Here is a 22,286-nt window from a genome sequence, read left to right on the forward strand (position 1 = left end):
TGTAAAAAGAAAAACTAATACTAAAAAATTTCATATTTTAAAAGTAAAAATAACAAGGTTATACAAAAAGGTATATGTTCGGTGTGTGGTTCAAAAAAAAAATTAATTTATCTCCAAACACAAACTCGGAAGAGATATACAAAAGTTTTTATCAGGAAGTAAATTTACAACTACTGGAATACCAGGGGAATTACATCTACCAGGGTATTCTTTCTGTGGTCCAAGTAAAGCACAAACTTGGATAAAAGATTAGATGAGGCAGACAATCCTAAATCATGGAGTGAGCCCATCAATAGAGTTGATGAAGTGTGCATGAGACACGATATTGATTATTGGAATACCACAACTTTGGAAGAAAAGCATGAAGCCGATAGAGAAATGTTGTATAATTTGTCTCTGATACAAAATCCAACCTTGAGAGAAAAAGTTGATCTGTTCATCGTGAAGAAGATGATCAGTGCTAAATTGAAACTTGGAAATTCAAAAAACTTATAGGCTCGAATGATTTCATTAAGATTGAAGAGCAATTAGCTGCTGAATTACATAAACCAATATTCACAAAGTTTCAGAGAAGGAAGGTTTATTCCAAGGAAGTTGATTATATCTGGTCCGCTGATTTGATTGAACTCAATAATGATAAGGGGTACAAGTATGCTTTAACCGTTATTGATTTGAGGAGTAGATACGCATGGGTTGTCCCTTTAAAAAACAAAACAGGTAATACTCTTATGTTAGCCTTTCAACAGATATTTAATAAAAGTAAGAGAAAACCTAAAAAATTGTGGACTGATGAGGGTAGAGAGTTTTATAACAAACGTTTATGAATTTTCTAAAAAATAACAGTATTACATTATACAGTACCTTTAATGAAGGAAAGGCCGTTGTTGTTGAACGTTTTAATCGTACCTTAAAAGAGAGACTATTTTTAAAAATTCACACAACTCGGTTCACAACAATGGTCATCTTTTATTCAGGATATTGTGGATAAGTACAATGACACGATTCACACGTCAACGAATATGAAACCATCAGAAACATTTACAAAATTAAAATATGAAAAAGAGATTAATGTCAGAAAACCTAAGTTCAAAGTTGGTGATATCGTAAGAATATATAGGTGGAAATCTCATTTTGAAAAAGGTTATAATAAACGATGGACGAACGAACTTTTTAAAATTGTTGCTATAATAGATACGGTTCCTTGGACTTATAAGATATACTTGCTGAAACCCCGTCACAGACGGATTCCGTTCATTCAACCACCCTCACCAGCTCGCACACACTCGAGGGACATGGACTGGACAGGGTGTGCTTGCCCCCGCCTACTCACCCCCCGCCCCTGCCCCATTCAATTTGCTTACCCCAGCCCCGCCTCTTCACTCCCCGCCCCCGTCTTTTGATTCCCCGCCCCACTTGCCCCCGGGCCCCCACCCCCCTGTCCACCCCCTCACACTCAACTCCGCCTCATTCAACCCAGCCCCCGCCCCGTTTCCCCATGTCTCCCGCTTTCAATTTGCTTACCTCCGCCCAAAAATTTGCTTACCTTGCCCCCCGCCTCTTCACTCCCTGCCCCCGTCTCTTCACTCCTCGCCCCCATCTCAACGAAAAGTGTTTATTCTGCTTCAGCGTTAAAAGTTTGACCATTGCCACTATGTGCGATGCACTCTTTCAGGTACGAAGTTTCTTTCAGTCCAGGTCACAGTTCCGAGAAAAACGTGACGCGACCGCTAGGAGCACAAAATTGGTCCTTCAGTATTAATATATAGATAGAAGATACAGTAGACGCCACTTTATAAATCCACGGTTATAAAATCCAGCCGCTGATTGTGACCAAAATGAGTTGGAACGGAATTTTTCATAGAGAAATCCGCCGTTTAATAAATCCACCTGCTTGGCACGTGCACGGTCTCAACCTAAGCTTGATGTAGTATGCGCTGCCGCAAAGTGAAAAAAAAAAAAACCAACAACAGCAACTGGTGACTGACTTCGAATCCCGCCGCCGCTCGAATCCCTCCGACCCCAAATCCCAATAGCCAAGGGAAGAAAGCGACGACGAACCCGAGCCGATGCCAACAGCGGCAGAGATGCGGACTGCACTCGCCAAATTGGACCGGGGACTGCAGCTCTCAGGTTTTACCCATCCCGATTTCCGCCACGTGACGGATTCAATAAAGGAACATTTGCGCAAAACCTTCCCTCCCAAGCAAGCGACCTTGGAGAGATTCATTTGAACAATCCCCTCGTCACTGTTTGATAAATCAATGTTTTTGTAGCATAAAGCAGTGTTTAACCACATTCGCTTTTTGTCTTATCTATCCAGTAGGTGGCTGAAAATAGGTTCTCCGCTTAATAAATCCAGCCGGTTAATAAATCCAAACGGCGTGGTCTCATGGTGGATTTATAAAGTGGTGTCTACTGTACAATGTTTCTTGTTACATTTTGGTGTCAAATTCACATTCTGAGGTAGTCACCATGTGCAGAAGAGGATTTTACATTGCAGACGCTATTTTCGAGGAGTGGAATTAGTAATTACACCTCTCAGCAGTAATTTTCTGACGACGGATGTAATGGCGTCAGCGAATAACCGATGATGTCATGACGTCCTGACCCCTCTCAGCGGTGACGTCACACGTCGCCATGTAAACGAATGTAAAACGAAAAGTGTTTATTCTGCTTCAGAGTTGAAGTTTGACAATTGCCACTATGTGCGATGCACTCTTACAGGTACGAAGTTTCTTTCAGTCCAGGTCACAGTACCGAGAAAAACGTGACGCGACCGCAAGGAGGAGCACAAAATTGGTCCTTCAGTATTAATATATAGATGATTTTTAAGGGGAAGAGATTTTAGGTTCATTTTATTCACAGGAATTACAAAAGACAAAACTAAGCAGATAATACCCATGGGAGCAATGGGTTGTCCCTTCACTCCCTTCTACTATACACCTTTGTGGACACTAGAGGGCCAAGTCCGAGGTGTGTCAAGGGGGGATGTTCACAGAATCCTCAACTGAATAGTCAAGGCTTAACGTGTGTGTGTGTGTGTGTGTGTGTGTGTGTGTGTGTGTGTGTGTGTGTGTACGTGTGTGTGTGTGTGTGTACGTGTGTGTGTGTGTGTGTGTGTGTGTGTGTGTGTGTACGTGTGTGTGTGTGTGTGTGTGTACGTGTGTGTGTGTGTGTGTGTGTACGTGTGTGTGTGTGTGTGTACGTGTACGTGTGTGTGTGTGTGTGTGTGTGTGTGTGTGTGTGTGTGTGTGTGTGTGTGTGTGTGTGTCCCAACCCTCGCATTCAAAATCTCAACCCCAACCCTCACATTCAAAATCTCAACCCCCCACCCCAACGCTCGCATTCAAAATCTCAACCCCAACCCAACCCTCGCCCAACACAATGTCTTTTTCAAAATGAGATTTCCACCTATATATATTTTTTACGTTTTTTTTTCTCTTCTTCCAATTCTGTCTTTTAAGGCTTTCAGGTTTGATGATGTAGAAAGGGGGAGTAAGTTTGCACTTTCTTCCCAGAACTAACAATATATATGTTTTATATTTTTTCCTCTTCTTCCAATTCTGTCTTTTAAGGCTTTCAGGTTTGATGACGTACAAAGGGGGAGTAAGCCTGCACTTTCTTCCCAGAACTTTCTTGATCTTGCTCCCATCAAGCACCATCCAACAAAGAACTACATCGATAGGTTCAGATCCCAAAGAGTGATAGCATTTCAAGTCTCCAAAATAAACCCAACTTTCCAAGTCTTCAAGGTATAACCACATTCCTGTTGAGTTTCCAAGATATGTATCACATTGTGAGTTATCAAGCCAGAACCCACATTTCAAGTCTCAAAAATAAAACCAACTTTCAAAGTCTCGAAGGGATAACTCATTTCCTGATTTTTTTTTTTTTCAAAATTTGTGAGTCTCCAAGGTAGGTCCCATATTTAGAACCATCTTGGCAGAACCCTTTTCCTGAGTCTCCAAGGTAGTTATTTAAACCATCAAGGCAGAACTCATTTACTGATTTTATCAACATTTGTGAGGTCTCCGAGGTAGGTTTCATCTTTAAAACCACCAAGGATAACTCATTTACTAATTTTTTTCAAAATTTGTGTCTCCAAGGTAGGCCCCATATTTAGAACCATCTTGGCAGAACCCTTTTCCTGAGTCTCCAAGGTAGTTATTTAAACCATCAAGGCAGAACTCATTTACTGATTTTTTTTTTTTTTTTTTTTTTTTTTTTTTTTTTCAAAATTTGTGAGTCTCCAAGGTAAAACTCGTATTCTGGCTCATCGAGGTTGAGCTCGTTCTGTGGGTCTTGGTCGATCACAAGGTCTCCAAGGTATAACTCTTTGGTTGGGTCATCAAGGACAAGCTCATTCTGTGGGTCTTGGTCGCTCATAAGGTCTTCAACCAAGCCAACAATTTCGCTCCAAGTTGTAGCAAAAGCAGTATTTTCATTTCGTATTTCAGATACAATTTCCTGTGAGAGAAAATAATAATGTATTAATTAAGTTATTCAATTATTAAATGAGTCGATGCTTAAAAGAAACTGAAAATAGGAAAATAGAAGTCTTACCTCAACAGATAAGAGGTTTGAATCCATTTCATAAACTTGAAGGTTTAGTTCCATACAAATAGTCGATCGTCAAGCATGCAAATCCCACTCAAGGCCTAGCTCGTTCTGTGGGTCTTGGTCGCTCACAAGGTCTTCAACCAAGCCAACAATTTCACCCCAAGTTGTGGCAAAATCGGTATTTTCAGATACAATTTCCTGTGAGAGAAAATAATAATGTATTGATTAAGTTATTTAATTATTAAATGAGTCGATGCTTAAAAGAAACTGAAAATAGGAAAATAAAAATCTTACCTCAACAGATAAGAGGTTTGAATCCAGTTCATCAACTTGAAGGTTTAGTTCCATACAAATAGTCCATCTACAAGCAAGCTCATCCCACTCAAGCACAGTACAGCACACCATTGCCAGCAAAAAATGTTTAAAATGGAGCCTGGGCTTGAGGCTTTTATAGAGAACGTCTGGTGGGTGTGGTTTCCTTTGGAAATTCCCTGGGCAAGCCTTCATTCGGAAATTTTTCAAAACCACAACATTGTAGAATTTTCTGGTGATTTATTTGAGAGTCAGAGATTAACTGGAAATGATGTGAGAGTAGACGGGGCTTCGTAAAAGTGGGCGGGGATTATGAAAAGTGGGCGAGGCTTATGAAAAATACCTCGTGAAAACGGCGGGGCTTATGAAAAGTGGGCGGAGCTTGTGAAAAGTGGGCGTGGTTTATGCAGAAAATAATCTGTGGCTCAGGAGGTGGTCAAACAAGAGCATTAAGAGAAGTTTATCATTTCGTAATGGCACAAAAGGGGTATCTTAAAAAATATAAAGATTCAAATGTTTTATTTTAAAATATTTTAGATGGGGATTATTGTGCAAAGAAAATTAAACTATTGAAGGAATTTGAGAATGAACAAATCTTTTTGGTTCAATGAGTGAGCTAAACAATATGCATTGGTTATTTGAAAAACAGTGTCACTTGGCTTACATGTTTCAGATATTTCTTTAGCATCACCTTTAACAAATCACATTACTACTTTACTACTTGAACAAATCTTTATCTTATTGCATTGATTATTTTAAAAAAAAAAGTGTCCCTAGGTTAAAAGGGGAGACAAATAAATATACTTTGGGATTAAAAGGGGGTTTACTTTTTAGGGAAAAAAATATGAATCGCTGAAAATCCCCCATTCACTTACATGGGGAAAAGTGAGCCAGAATCAGTATATTCACCCTACTTCCCTTTCTCCTCTCGCCCTCCCCTCTCCCTTTCTCCTCTCACCCTCTCCTCTCCCTTTCTCCTCTCACCCTCGCCCTCGCCTCTCCCTTTCTCCTCTCGTCCTCCTCCTCGCCTCTCCCTTTCTCCTCTCACCCTCTCCTCTCCCTTTCTCCTCTCACCCTCGCCTCTCCCTTTCTCCTCTCGTCCTCCTCCTCCTCGCCTCTCCCTTTCTCCTCTCGCCCCCTTCTCGCCTTTCCATTTGTCCTCTCGCCCTCTTCTCGCCTCTCCATTTCTCCTCTCGCCCTCTTCTCGCCTCTCCCTTTCTCCTCTCGCCCTCTTCTCGCCTCTCCCTTTCTCCTCTCGCCCTCACCTCTCCCTTTCTCCTCTCACCCTCGCCTCTCCCTTTCTCCTCTCGCCCTCGCCTCTCCCTCTCTCCCCTCGCCCTCGCCTCTCCATGCCACTCCCTTTTCCATTTCACCCTCCTACGCAACCCCAAGTCCTATTCTCATCTTCAACTTTCCAGTTTGTTCCTCCAATCCCACCCAGACAAACTCTCAGGGTAGTTTCCCCCTTGTTTCATCCCCTCCTCTTTTGGTGACCGCCTCCCAATTTTATCTCTCCTTTTAATGATTTTGACAGGAAGCTCGGCGAACCTGCAACCTTTTCGACTGTTGGCTGGCCAGCAGAGATATTGAGTTCAATGAAGCTGCCTGCATATTGTTCTTTCAATGTCCCCTCCCTCCCTGACATGGACTGTGGCTGTTTCTTTTTTTTGTTTGTTTAAATATTCCTTTATTTTTGTTGTGTGCCTGGCTCTTTGTTGCCAAAGCACAGTTCTGATGGCGGCACCTGTCGGCTGTGCTGCCGACCCGACAGGTACCGTTTTGCAGAGATTCGCTACTATCGGCCTGAGGAGCAGCACAAGGGGCGGCGTTTGGCGGCCCGCGTCGACACTGTGGTTATTTTTCTCCCGGATGTTTGGCTCTGCACCCCTACCCGTTTGGAGTGGGAGACGCTCTCCCATGGCTACAAGCAGCAGCTGTTGAGGCAGACCCAGGGCGAGCAGAAGGAGGCAGACGGCGAACAGGCACTGCACCCCTTTCCCTCCTCCCATCTGCCCACCATCTTCCCCTCCTTTTGTCCAATCTTCTTCTCTCTCTTCTTCTTCTTCTTCTTCATTTTCTTACCGTCTTCCCTCATACATCATTCCCATGTTTATTGCTTGTCTTACTCTTGCCTTTCATTGCACCTTTTCCCATTCATTGCCTTCTTCCCATTCTCTCCTTTTTTTTCGCTTTGTTTCATCTGTGTTTTAAGAGTTTAGACTTCGCCACTACCAGCTTTTGTTTGTTTCTGTCTTTGATATTAATGCTTAACTTCCCTTCTTCCCCACTGTTCATTTCCCCCTTTTTACACTTATTTTCACCTTCACTATCCTTGGTTTGTCTGTGCATGTGTGATGTTTGCTTTTCAAGAAATTGCCTGCTTTTTTTTATCATGCGCTCCAGTTGTTACTGGTCTATCTCCGAGAGATCAGGACATTTTCTATACAGCTGTTGTAAGGTTGTTCCCTCGCTTTGTATGGTATCCTGTAATCTCTCCCCATTGATTAAGCAGGTACACAGTCATTTGTGGTGGATGGTGTATGGTAAGATCACATTTTCTATTAGGAACTCTTTCCTTTAGATATTGGGAACTCAGGCATAATTTGTCTCCATCACTTTCTCTTTCCCCTCTTCTTTTTATTTTATTTTATTTTATTTTCTCCCTCATAACTCTCTTGGGTCATCTCTTTCATTCCTTATCTGTTCTCGTGTACATCTCCACCAATACCCCTCCATTTTCAACCATCCTTCTGATCCTCAACCCTCCCTCCCCTGGCCCCCTCCCCTCCTCTCACTCCCCCAACCTCTTCCTGTGATGACCCCTCTTTATGGTTCACAGATTTGCCTTGTCTTGGAACAGATTTGGTTTTGGCCGGCCAGAACATTGGAGACGTCGTCATGTTTATAAATAATTGTTTAGCAGTTTTGTTTTTCTTCCCTGACCCCAAAGGAAGTTTTTTTTTTTTTCATTTCTTTTTTTTTTCTTAAGAAGATGCACAAAAGGAATGGTTTTCAATAATTTGTCATTTATTGTCTGTTCCGCTGTTTGTGTGTGAGGACAGGATGAGGAAGAAGAAAAGGATGTTGAACCGAAACTGCTCTTGTCCCCAACACACCATTCCAAGCTGGAACCGAAAAATATGAAGGTTTGAAGGGTCTTCTTTTCTATCTATTTCTGAATTTGTTATAAAAGAGTGAAGTAGCAAGACCAGATTGACCAAGACTCATGGGTAACCTTTTTATATAGTTTATCTGAAAAGCAAAGCCAATGGATATCGATGTAAAATACAGATTTCAATGAAATGATGAATGGGAGCTTATATTTGGAAAGGTTTGTACGTTCTCATTATGCAATTAAAAATTCTGCTTCAACATGATGAAATTCTGACTCTTAGTTCATGGGCAAATAAATAGAAATGAGACACTCTGTTGACAAACATGACAAATAACTACTTTAAAAAAAAAAAATATGAAACTTAATTGTAATTCTGAAATTGCTCATTTCACAGGTTACTTCAGGATTTCTTGAGCATGGATTTTGATCGTTTATACCAGTGGTTCTTAACCTTTTTACCACCACACCCCCTCTAGTAGCTGGTCCTTGCCTCCATGCCCCCCGCCCCACATCTTCAACCAAATGATTAAAAAAATCCCTACTTAATTAAAAGGTAAAACTTAAGAAGAAAAAATGCGTGTTTTTAGTCTTTTTATTGAACAAAGAATTCTGTATAAGCAACACTCATATACACAGCATATTTAATGAGATACTTGACATTGCTTCTTAGCTACCAGATGTTGAATGCGTGGTCGAATGCCAGAGAGAGCACAACGCAAGTCCCCTTCAACGTTCAGCTTGTTTCTGTACTTGGTCTTGACAGCAACGAGCATGGAAAATGCAGCTTCATAAAGATACGTTGATCCAAACATTGTCAGAATCCGAAGAGCTTGATGTGCGATCAAAGGGTAAACAGGAAAGTATGTGACCCAGAGCGTCTCCAGATCCAGTTTTTGAAGTCTTCTTCAGCCGAGGAGTTGAACTTTAACTCAAGAAACTCCTCTTGCACTTCGTCTGAAATATCAGCTACTTCACATTGAAATGGGTTCCTAATGAATTTCCAGGCTTCGCGCTTCTCATCAATATCCGGAAAGTATCTGATGAATTCTGCTTTCAATTCAGTCAGATGAGTAATTATTTGTTTCTTTAACTCAGAATAAAGGTAACTGTGAATGACAGCAGAATCCAAGTTAGCAAAACTGGCTGTATTTCTATCCTGAATTCGACATTTCCATTTGGCCACGAAGGCTCGAATGATATCATGGTGCATAAAATAAAAATTCATGTTTTTCATGTTTTTGTTTTTCCCTTGGAGTTTGAGGTTGATGGCATTCAGCGCTTCAAAGATGTCCACCAGGCAAAAATCCTTCAGACTGGAACTTGTCATGGAGATCTGCTTTCTGCTGCAAATTTAGAAATGTTGCCACTTCTTCAAATTAAATATGAAATGTAAATTTTAATATCAAATTTAAATAAATGTTTAATTTTAAAATTGTTTTAATAGAGAAAATATGAGCCTGGTGTGGCTCAGTGGTTAAGGCAGTGGCTTGGGATCCTTGGGGTCCTGAGTTCAAGCCCTGCTTGCCACTGAGTTAGCATCAGGGGGCTTGACTCAGCCTGTCATCCTTCCCAAGGTCAGCGAAATGAGCACCAGTATACTGGTAATTATCCCTGCAGGGTCGAAGGCGACAAGGGTTGGCGTCAGGAAGGGCATTCGACCGTAAAAACATTGCTACAAGAAAGGGTACCGTGATTGGAGCCCACAAAAAGTTGACCCCTGCTCAGGGATAAAGGCTTTCGAATGGTGCGATGATGATTTTAATACAGAAAATGGTAGGCCTAGTGGTGAATAGAAAACGAAAATTATTGAAGGTGATGCTTTTTTTTTAATGTTCATCACAATAAATATTATGCAAACACTTGTTGAGAATTCCAAAAATAATTACAGAAATTCCTACTTTTTTCTCCAGGCTCATGCCCCCTCTGGAAATTACTCATGCCCCCCCCCCCGCCAGGTTAAGGGCCAATGGTTTATACCATTCACAACGTTGGGAATTGTATTTCTGAAGGTGGAATGCAAACTGTTCACTCAATGAAAAACCAAGCAGGAGTAAAACGGTCTATGTACATCTTGTACTAACCTGTGCTTTCCCAACTTCTTAAACAAAAATTATACCCTTCTCACTCACATTTCTTTCATACAGTCTCATCCAAAGTGCCCCTCGGCAGCGCATTGGGCTCAGTACGGCTCCTGTTTACATAAATGACCGATCTGATTCCTTTTCATGTCTCTGCTGGCTGTGAGTCATAGGTCAATAGACGTCTGGGTCGGGCCTGGGGAGTCATGGATTCACTGGATAATGGGGTGTGGCGCTGCCGTTACCTGTGTGGGGGGGGACGAAAGTCCGAGTCTTCAGGTCCTTGGTGCTTCCAGTCCTGCTCTACGGACGTGACTTTTTTTTGTATACCTTGTCGAGGCTCGTATGAGAGCGAACACACAACGCACAGCAAGGGGGCAGGAGACGAGAGGGGCAGGAGTGGGAGGGACAAAACAGTGGGGAATAGACACATTTGAAGATCTGTGGAAGGGAGAGGGGTGGGACTGGGAGCATGGGGAAGAGAAGATGGACATTACAGGGCCTATCAGGAAGGAAGTGGGCTTGGGTGGATTATCGGGGGTAGAAAAGATCGAGGATTTTGATGGGGAACGATAAGAGGTGGTGGTGAACAGCTGTTTTGAAAGCCTGGAGAGAAGAATGGGAAAGAATAGAGTGAGGGAGTTTATTCCAAAGGCGCGAAAAAAAGAGGAATGAAAGAGTGAAGGTGAGCAGTGATTCGTGATTTTGGTAGTTTTACCAGAAGGGGGTTGCTGGCGGACCTTGAGCGCCCTGTGGAAATGTGGTGGGGACAAATCGCAGAGAGAGCAGGGGGCAAGGCTGGAGAGGAGACGGTAGAAGACAGAAAGACCACTGACCAACCTGCGGTGATTGAGTGAGAGGCCCAAAGACTCGACTTCATTGTGGGAGATGCCGATGATCCTAAATGCCCTGGTTTCGACGGCGTGAAGCCGAGAAATGTGGGAGGCAGGAGCACCATCTCAGAGGGGAGAGCAGTACTCCATCAGGCTACGGACAAAAGCTTTGTAAGTGGTCAGGAGCTCAAGAGGGCAGAGGAAGGACTTTGCACGACGGAGGATTCCCAGTCGGCGACTGGCTTTGGAGGCGAGGTTGGAAATGTGACTTTCCCAGGAAAGGTCATGGCAGATAGTGAGACCCAGAAGCTTGAAAGAAAAGACTTCTTCCAGAGGATTGTTGAGCAAGTGGATGGGGGGGTTTCTAAACGGTCCTTTCGAAGAGACGTAGTGAGAGTGTGAGATTTGTCTGGATTGAAAGACATGTTCCACGTGTTGGACCAGTTTGTGATTTTTATCCAGATCTGCAGTGAGCGAAGAAGCTGCTGCTTGCCAGTCTGAGGGATGACAGATGGTACGGCAGAGGGTGGAGTCATCAGAAAAGAGATAAAAGAGGATTTTCCAGAGAGTCGGAGAGATCATTGATGAAAATCAGAAAAAGAACAGGGCCCAGAACGCTACCTTGAGGAACTCCAGCCTGGACAGGAAGAGAGGGTGAAAGAACTCCATTTAGGGCCACACGTTGACCGACAGGAGAGGAAGTCTGCGAGCCATGAGTGGAGATGGCTTTGGATACCATGGGAAGAGAGTTTGGTGAGCAGGGCAGGGTGCCAGACTGTGTCAAAAGCACGTGATATGTCCAGGGATACGGCTCGGATTTCCTGTCTGGCATTGAGGACCTCCATCCATTGATGGGAGAGCAGAAGCAGAATATCCAGGGTAGAGTGGCCTGGTCTGAAACCAAATTGAAGATCGGAAATCAAGTCATTGGAGAAGAGGAAGGATTTCATGTCTGAAGCGATGATGGATTCCATAACCTTGCTGATGATTGGGAGAAGGCTGATTGGTCTGTTGTTGCAGGGATCTGTTTTTGCACCTTTTTTATGCAGGGCAGTGATGTTTGCAGATTTCCAAGCAGATGGCAGATGACCTTGAGCAAAGGAGAGGGTGAATAGAACAGAGAGAGCATGAGCAAGAGCAGAATAGCAGGCTTTGAGGACACGTGGGCTGATGCCGTCTGGACCGGTTGCAGAATCTGAGTCGAGGTTGGAAAGCAAGCTCTCCACCTTGTCAGGAGAAAAGGACACTGAGTCCAGGGACGGTTGGGTGCGACTGTATCAGGTGGGTAGAGAAAGTGATGGGTTTGGGACACAAGATTTAGCTGCAAACACCGAGTTTAGGCATTCAGCTTTTTCACGTGCGGTATCAGCAGTGTGGCCATTTGAGGTAAGGGGGGGATGGAGGGGGAACACCAGAAACAGATTTGATTAAATGCCACCAGGATTTTGAGGAGGGAGAGAGGTTTGAGAGTTCAGACTTGAGATGAGAAAGATGTTGTTTTCTGGCTCTCCTGAGGGTAGATACACACTTGTTCCGAGCTTAGTGGAAGGAACTGAGATTGCCCTCAGTTGGACTTGGACTCTGACCAATGATCTGAGACGGAGACTTAATTCCTTTGGTACCAGTTCTCTTCGGAGAATCCTTGGCTGTCGCTGGTCGGACTTTGTGTCCAACGAGCAGTTGCTGAGAGAGACTCAAATTAGATTTATTACCTGCATAGTCCGTGAGCGTCAGCTGCGGCTTGTTTTCCTGACGCTGATCCTGCTCACCAGATTCTCTCAGCGAGGGAGTCTCGTGAGTGGAGGAGGCCAATGGGCCCGACCAAGTGACTCGTGGTTGCAGCAGGTTGACCGGCATCTCAAGGAGATGGGGATGGGCTCGGCATCTGCCTGTGGGATGACCAGACGGAGGCCCCTGGAGTACCGGCGGAAAGTGGACGCAGCAACGCGCTGCTCTGGCGCATGCTCCCATACCTGACCTGACCTGATTCCTTTGAAATCCCCCTCAACTACTCTGTGGGCCTATTGCAGATTATGCTCAATGGTACTCTGTTTCAATGACAGGTTGGCACCAGCTACATCCCTCTTAGCATACCTGAAAACTATCATGCAGATACTGGTCCAACACTGGGAACATGTTATTTAATAAGGTAAGTGTAGCATTCTCACCACGTCTCAATCTGCAGGGATCGATTTGAAGAGGTTTGCTCTTTATAACTTCAGGACATAGCTACCAGCCACCAACTCGCCAGGTTGGACCACATTTCAAAGCTGCCTTCAAAAGCCAGCCTTTGCTGGGCATCTTCCTTGCAATACGTGAGCTTATTCTGGCCTCACAAAACCATTATTCATGGAGTCATAGAGTGCTGCTCTTCTTGTGAAGTACTGTATTGCTTTCCTGTTCGCTGTCCACCCAAATCAGACTTTCTAATCCTGAGTGTTAAACGTCATCGGCATGACCCCACCAAGTGACTGGGTGACAGCACCTGCAGCTTTCTCATCATTGCCACATTTCTGTTTTCTACCACCTTTGATCTTATCTTGCCCCCCCCCCCCCGCCCTGCTTTTTTAATCTATAAAAGTGAATCTCGCTGTTACTGCACCTTCAGCATATAAGTATGATTGGACGAGATAGCGTGCAATGACATAAAAAATGTTTCCCAAGTACTGCTAAACTGAAGGGCTTTGGAAGTGCAAACAAGGTGAATTTTGTTCTTGTGTTCAAATATATGGTATAATTCAATTGAAATAAACTCAACATTTTAAAGGCTGTAGGGGGAAAACAACATTTAATCGGAAGTTTACCGCCATTGATGCACCCTCTTTTACACCACTTTATTTAGCATGTTAAATTGGTTCTTCATGCTCATTGTTTGTGCTCCATATGTCATCCCCACAACAGTAAGTTTCCTGAAGTTCTGCGAAACTGCAGGATCATGTGCTGATGCATGTTCTACTGTATTCAAAATATAACATTCAATTGAAATTAAATAGTTCCTTGATCGACTGAAGAGTGCACCAATTGCTTCACCGTGCTTTGCGTGACGCGTGCGGGATAATGACTACAGCTGTAAACTGTTAAATTAATTGCTCATTCTAATCACTCACTCTTGATTCACTTGAGTTATTTAGCTGCTGTAGAATGCAAACACAAACCACTTCATCCAATGTATAAAGCTTATGTTTATTTTGTACTGCCCATGCTTGCCTGTTTTCTTCGCTGATGGGTTGAATCAAAGGACAGCATGTTGCGCTTCACAAACATAGTGCATATCTATCTGTCAGTCTCAATGAGGATGAAAAATGAAGTGAAACGTGTGAAAAATGGATCTGTTATAACATGTAGGTGGTTGTTGCTGTCGTCATGGACGTAGTTATTGTTGTTTGTGTGCTCCTGTTTGTCACACTTTATTCTAAAGGGTTTCTGCTGTCGTATAATTAAAGAAATGGCACCATTAGAACCACTGCATTAAAGCTTCGGGTCATGCTTCTTCTTCCATTCTGGAAAGGCAGGCTTTTAAAAGACGCATCTTTGTTTAAATTGACACCAACTCTTGTTCCAAGCCAATGTATTATTAACTTTCCAACGGTACCATTTTTTATTATTCAATGCCAGCAAACACGTGTACACACAGACGGATACCTCTCCCTTTAGTAATGGATGCACGTAGGATGAAGTTTGGGTGCATCCAACGTGCATCCATCATAAAAATGAGCTTTATAGATTTTGTCCAACATGCGATTGATGTACAAGATGCAACTTGAGCCGATCATTGTTGAGAAACTTTTAATATTGCATGATTATGAATCATGTAGAAAAATCTGATTGCTGATTGTATGGATATATTGATCTTCATCAGACCCCTAGCTTGAAGAAAAAAGGGGCAGTGTGACCCTAGTGTGGTGAAAATGGCACATTTTGCACAAAAGGTGCAAATTTTCACAAACGATGGCATTTTCACTTTGTTTTCACCGTGTTCATCAGCACTGCCTTGAAGTAGCCACATACTGTGACTCATGAAGACACATTTCACCAATTTTTTTTTTTTTAAACAAGTGAGTGGGTGGTGATGCTAAACAGGAAAAAATATAAAATAAATAACCTACCTATATATCTTTAAAATAAAGCAGCCAATATGTTGTCGTGTCCAGGGGGTTTAACCCCTACCTTGACGGATGGCCAAGCTTCGCCCTTGAAGGCCTACAGCCAAGACGCCGAGATTAATACGTGTGCGGGAAGGGGTGCAATAGCGGAGGAACACAGCACAAGGGGGGTCTATACTCAAACCCCACTCCAAATAAATGGATACGGCTTCTTAAAAGGAAGACATTTAATGAAAATAGACAAATATTTACAAAGGACAAAAGGAAATTATAATGAGATAAATCTTAAAGTCGAGGCGCCTCTTCACACACTCAAATACAGACAAAGGGAAAACAAAATATAAAGAAAACCCTTCCTTTCAACTATTCTTATACTTAGCTTAGCCCAGAGCTGGTCTTTGTGGAACATGGAATTGAGGCTCTTCTATTCGCTCGTGCAGACGCCGCAACAAAATGGCGCCCCATCGCTTCTCTCGTAGTGGGATAACCGCACGCCAGGCAATGCGCGAGCTGCACTCCACACCGAGGCTCATTGACCCAGTGCAGCTGTTTCGTGCGTCGATTGTCCTCACTGACCTAACCAAGAGCCAAGGGCCAGCGTCTTGCTTCACCACGCGAGCCAAATCTCCTCAACACAAATACAAGGATCAGTCCTCATACCAGCATACACCATTGGCAGTGATGCAATCATCCTCGTGCGTGCACTCACCCTGAACTCTCGCCTCTGACCGACTAACGTCGCCAAAACCACCGTTTCCTCCTCCAAACTCTCCCTCTCTCCCTCTCTCCCTCTCTCCCCCGCCTCTCAAAAATGCAAAACTAACCCTTCCTTTTCGACGTCATGCCGAGCCCTAGAGGGGGGCGTGGCTTGCTCGCACTAAACCCGGGAAGGCTGGGCTTTTGCCTGCTCAGTGAGCTTCTGATGTCACACCCATCAATTATATCAGCCTCGGCAGCATGATATCGCCCGTTGTCACCCTTAGAGGTGGGGCTTTTTGCCTGCTCGGCACATTTGCTTGTTTCTCCTCATTAGTTTGGTTATAAAGACAAAGGAAAAAGTCACAGAGGGTAATTGCATACTGGTGAAGCTTATTCCTCAACCCGAGCTAATTAACACCACACCACCCCATGTGGGAAAATGAAATATAGCCATGAACGCTGGTTCCTCCGAGTGTTTATAAGCATTGCAATGTATCCAGCGATTCATACATATCGGAAATATACGTGAGGAGAGTGAAAAAAAAAACTTTATCATGAAATTGTTGCAGCTGGTTCCACATCAACGCATGGTTCAGCAGGCCAAAAATCATGGCGGCTTCAGACCCCGGCAAGGTAACCCAGAATATGCCTTAAGACTCCATAAAGCAAGGTGGCTGAGGATGTGCCTGATAAAGGATATAATTAAATAAGACTGTTAATTATCTTCAAAAGGGGTGTTTCAATTAACCCAAAGACCCAATTTTCAGTCATGCACTGCCTTGGAATTCCTTTAGTATGCATGCAAAGTTTCAGGCTGCTGGGTGTCATGGCTTTGGAGTTATGGAGAACATCCACGCACTTTCTCCCCGCGCGCACTGGCCCCCGCGCGCACTGGCCCCCACGTGCATTGGCCCTCCCCCCCCCCCCGCATGCGTATACGTGCGTGCGCACACACACACACACACACACACACACACACACACACACACACACACACACACACACACACACACACACACACACTGACATTTATTCATATAGATGAATCTCCAAAGCTGAACGTGATTCTGACATAACCAAAATAGTATAGGATTGGTGGATGTGAGACATGAAAAAGAGGCCTCCGCTGTCAAACTTACGCTGAGAACATTTAATGTTAGCGACGATGCCCCTTTAAAGTTTATTCTGCTCTCTTTTTCATCTCTGTGATGAAGGCATCTTTCAGCTATTCATTCCACAAGGTTAATGTTTCAAAAGTCAAGTGTTACCCACTAACAACTTGCATAATACAACGCTTGCCATGTGGTACTGCAGAATGGTCCCACAGAACAGATCAATTGTGCATTTTGGCTGAAAAGCACAAAAATTGGCACAGATGTAGTTTTTAATGTCCTGAACATTTCTAGATATGGGGCCATTTCAGTTTCTTTCCAAGATGGCCACCAAATTCAAAATGGCCGCCACTGAGTAAAAAACTGCTTTCTGACTTGTTGATAATATTCAAATGTACTAATTTCATATTTTTCATGCTCTTTTACCGTGATATTGCATAGTTAGTTTCTATACTGATGTTTGCATATTTGAGGATCCTCGAGGAGGAGTGGTGTAAGGGACACATCGGCCATTTTGGAGTTAATGCCATATAGCACTATTTTAACCCTTACCCTATCATCATCATATCATTAGAAAATGTCGCTTAAATCACTCCTCCTCGCGGGGCCTCATTTCAACAATGCAACATTTTAAAAATGGCGCAGAAATTCAAGATTGCCACCATGCTTAAGCAGTTGAGGAGATCTACCTCTCTGAAAAGGAGGAGGTAAAAAGGGTCGTTTTTGCTGAATAACATCCACGCTACTTGATATATTCTTTCCATGCTTTGAGTCACATATTACCTCATATTTTTAAACCAAATTACATCGTTAAACCAAATTGTTGCCTATCTCATTTGCATAATAAAAGGGGAATGCAAACTCTCCCTTTGTATAATAAAGCACATTAGTTCTGCAGTTGGCAAAACGTTCTTATGACATGTAACTTTCATCTATGCAATGCGTCTTGAAGTTTTTGAATATTATCATGTGTAAATACAAAGTAATTGGACAAATATAACCGTTTTTACCTCCATTTCTCGAGAGGTGGATCTCCCCAACTGTTAAGTGGATAACTGTAAAAGCTAATGTATCCTTAATGAAGTCAGGTTTTCTTCAAATTGTAATTATTTTATTACTATCACATGTAGGCTTGGGCTTTACTTTGATTTGTTTTTCAAGAGAAACGTCTATCAATATGGTACACATTCATCTTGTTATAATAGATCTAAGTCATCGCATTGCAACAAGATTCAGCAATGGTTTTTAGTAGTACATTGTTAGTTATATATAGAAACAGCAATCTACCTCTTGGCACAAAATGATGCTTAATATTGCTTAATCATGTTATTGACGCTCAGTCTCTGTGACATAGCCTGGTGTTGGCTTTGTGGTTAGGGTGGCTGCTTGGGATCCCATTGTCCTGAGTTCAAGCCCCGTTGGCTGCTGAATTAACACCAGGGGGTTGACTCAGCCTGTCATCCTTCCAAGGTCGGTGAAGTGAATACCAGTGTACTGGTCCCGGTGTATGCCCCGGTTAGAATAGGTTACCATATCCCTGTGTGTCGTAAGAGGCGACCAGGGTTGGCGTCAGGAAGGGCATCCGGCCATAAAACATTGCCTCAAGAAAAAGCCAACCCTTGCACAACAGGGAAAAATGGCTGTAAAAACGGTCATTTTTTTACAGTCTCCGTGACACTTGCAATATGTTGTACATGCCATCTCTGCCTTCACACACTTGCACTGGCACAGGCATCCTCTTTCCACTTTGCAGCTGCACTTAAGAAGTTCTTTGCACGATTTGGATGCTTCAGGCAGGGTTGTCCACAGAGGTCCCCACAACTGTGAGGCCCTTTAAACCATCCCCAGTCAGGGTGATCTGGTAACTCTAGATCTCGCAGTAATGCCTGCCCCCAGCAATGCCCTGCCTGATATGCTGCCCACTTTGCGTGTTGACACAGTGCAGCTGAAGTAGGTGGAATGAACTCAATGGATCTCCCCTATGGAGTAAATAACTCTCTTCGGGCATCATCAACACTGATACAGCAGCTTGTCCGGTCATACATGACGACAACAAACCGTTCAATTGTTTGCATTTGTTCTTTCATTGTCTCATCTGAAGGAGGTACTCGACCAAGAGTCGCAAAGGCTTCTACGACATCTGTGAAAACCTTCATTGTGTTCCATGCTGTTTTCTTTCCTCTGTTCAGAAAGAATGACGTCTGATCACAACCGGTGAAGGCGTGGAATATTAGCAGAGACAAAGATTTATCTGGACCGAGGGTATGGGCAATGGTGTGTGCTGGTATGAGTCTGCAATTCTTTCCTGTGCCAAATAATACCCATATTTCACTCAGGTTCGTTTGGTTGAACAATGCTATTGCCAAGACGAGCACATCAGTGTCCACAGTATGCAACATGACTTTCTGGTATCAATTCGCAGCAGCGTCTGCTGCATGGAGTAGTAGCCTAGTGTCTGCTTCTTCATGTGCACATGGAGAAAGGCGACTGATGTCTTCTCTTGGGGAATTCAGCAATATTGATTTGCCAAACGTAGAGATGACCTTCTTTTCAGTTTGGATTGTCACCGATTGTTGCGCCAAGAATGCAAAGAGTTCTTTCTTGTTTTCACTGACTTTAAGGAATCCTTCCCAGTTTCCTGGGATCTTGCTATTTGGTTGAACATGTCTTCGTGTACCTGTTCTACGCTTCCTCCTCGTCATTACTTTGAGAATATTTGGAATATATTCATCCCAGACAATGTCTACTCTGCTGGCTTTCGTAAGCTGGGTCTGAATATAGGGCAGGAAAATGCACTTGGAGTATTCATGGAAGGTTTTGGCAGGGCCTGGTTTCAACATGTTAATGATAGCGGCGCCATCTCGGAGAATGACGCCAACCTCAGGAACCTGTTCCGGTGGAGTAGGCTAAGTTTCCTCAAAGCACTTGACGAGGTCAGCCTTTGTCCCTGACCGCAACTCTCCAAATTTGGACAATGATGGTGGATAACATTGATTTTCATGGTGAAAGAACTCCTCAATGTCTCCATCATGGATTTGACAGGACACATGCAACTGTGAGAAGAGGGCACATGTTTTCTTCATCAATGTAATCTGCTGCTGATCATTGGACTTCAATTTAGACTGAGGGCAGCTGAACAATGGCAGTTTGTTTCTCTTCAGTGGGCTGAACAGAGACATATCTGTTGCCCAGGCGCTCCTTTACAAAGGTAGCATACTGCTCCTTTCCAAGTATTTGTATGTAGCAAACTGTCGTCACTACTTCGTCTCCCACAATATCTCTTGTGCCAAGAACCAACAGATCACTGGTTTGTTCATTAATTGTGTTAGCCATTTCCTCGATAGTATGACAGGGAGAACGCACTTGTTTGGCAAATGTGCTCTGCACAGACTTCACTTGTTCATGGTGTTTGATATCCGGCCCCTTGCTCTGTTTCTCCCTGATGCTTTCTACAGAGTCGTTAAATTCTCCGATCACTCGTGCCATTTCTGGCCCCGCCACCATCCACCGCATTAGTTGTGATATGTTTTCTTAAGTCCTATAGCCCCTCCTTCGCCTTTCACGATACAATTATTTTGCTCGTGAGCTTGATCAATGGCTCTGGAAGAAAATGACCGGTGGGTCTTCTTTACGACAAAGTTGCCATTTTGAAACTGTGCTGCGACGTCAGGGTGCACAAGATTAATCATGTCACACAAATGAACTGGTAGCCAACGACTGTAGTGCAGGTGATCAAGGGTGAAGAACCAGGGCATAAGCTGATCCAGAGCTTCAACGAAGAGCTTGAAGTTGCCCTCTCGAAGAGATCTTACAAAGCTCAAAATAGTCAGCTCAAATTTCAATGTTGTAGACCAGTAATTATACTGTGGACTTTCAGCTATACGCTTGTTACGCCAGATATCAAATGCTTGTGGCATTTCATCAGCCACCAAGCTCTTGCCATATTCATCATATGCTCTGTGCATCAGGATGGATAGACTACTAGCCATAATCTGATGGGCATGTCTTGTCCTTGTCAAGTGGGATGCCTTGAGGAAAGAGTCAGCTGTGCCTGGAAAAGCTACACCAGCCTCCGCTAAAGCACTGGTCCATCCACTTTCATCAAGCCAGTCACCGATGGTTTTGAATGCAGCCATTTCTCTATGAAGGCCCCCAAACACTACTACAATCTTGCCTTCTCCGTAAGTTGTTGGCTAGTTCCATTGGATCTGCTTTGCGAGTGCAAACAATGGCTGGTCAAAAGCAATGACAGGAGTCTGACCAGGATTTAGAAATTCAACATTCTGCTTGATTATACTCATAACGTGACGTATCATAGCAGGAGAATTTGATTTCTCTCCGAAGAGTGGAAGCAGCGAGCTGATATCTGTTGGGTTTCCTGAATCGTTTTCTATGTTGCTGGCATGAAATGCTGCCCAGGAGACCTCCATATCTTGTGCAGTGTTATCATGAGACTCAACTATGTCTTTCACATGACTGAGCCACCTATAAAGCAACAAAAATAAGCATATAGGCACAAACAGTGCGACAGTTCAGTGTTCACATTCACAATAATCTACTAGTATTCGAAATATAAATAAATATAAGTGTTGGCAGATGCAGAAGAAGCGAGGTCCTACTTCTAGAACATATTGAACTCACCTGGCATTGTCCTGCAGTGCTGCATACATTCTTTCATATGAAGCAGGTGGGAGAACCGAAACTTCTGGTACTGTTGGTTCTTTTGTATGTAGGGAAGCCGGTGGTATGCGGATGTATTCCTCTGGCAATTCTGATAAGGTCTTCTCTTTAGACTCACTTTGCCGGAGGATCTCTGTGTCTCTCTCTACTCCATGGACATCATTGTTCGGGTGCTGAAAGAGGGATATTCCTGTGCAATGATATGCCCCTTTAGCGGTCGTGGAAGTAGGATTGTGGTCTATGTTATCAACTGCACTTGTGGTGAATAGACCATGGCGTAAGTTTGCAGGACAAACAACATGTTCTGCTTCATATCTTGCACAAACTTCATTACCCAAATCCTTTGAAATGGTAAATACTCTGTCATATGATACGGAGAGCCCAAGTTCATACATTCTGGCAATTATCTCACTCGTTCTTGTCCTGGCATGGATGAGGAGTCTGACGTACATGGGCAGGGGTGTCTCACGATCTACACTGTGGTAGTGAGAGCTGGATCCTTCACGACATCAAATTATGACATTTTGGCGTATAAGCTGCAAGACAGTTAGTATCGCCTGGGTATCAGTGGCATTGCTTGATTGCTGCACTATGTTTGATCCACCCACTATCATCCCAACGAGGGTCGTCAGAGACTTAGAAACTGATTGGTGCTGACACTCCTTGGAGAATTTCCTCATAAATACAGACTTTTCAAGCTTAAGAATGTCCTTACGAACGATTTCAGCTGCCTCCTCCAAGTCAGTCACTTTCAAATGCCCTCTCGTGCCAGTCCTATGTCATCCTGAAAAGCA

General features: G+C 43.5%; 1 protein-coding gene across 4 annotated transcripts in view; it reads left to right on the forward strand.

Moving 5' to 3' along the window:
- The window catches only part of CCAR1 (cell division cycle and apoptosis regulator 1), a 199,649-nt gene that overhangs the window by 117,963 nt on the left and 59,400 nt on the right, over positions 1-22,286 (forward strand). For all 4 annotated transcript variants that reach the window (XM_085863730.1, XM_085863731.1, XM_085863729.1 and 1 more), the window contains 2 exons: positions 6,644-6,854; positions 7,935-8,018. In XM_085863730.1, coding sequence (XP_085719856.1) covers positions 6,644-6,854; positions 7,935-8,018 — 295 coding nt within the window. The remainder of the gene's footprint in view (positions 1-6,643; positions 6,855-7,934; positions 8,019-22,286) is intronic.

Source organism: Eptatretus burgeri, chromosome 18, assembly GCF_056783735.1.
Source record: "Eptatretus burgeri isolate ZD-2024b chromosome 18, Ebu_testis_v1, whole genome shotgun sequence".
Lineage (NCBI taxonomy): Eukaryota > Metazoa > Chordata > Myxini > Myxiniformes > Myxinidae > Eptatretus > Eptatretus burgeri.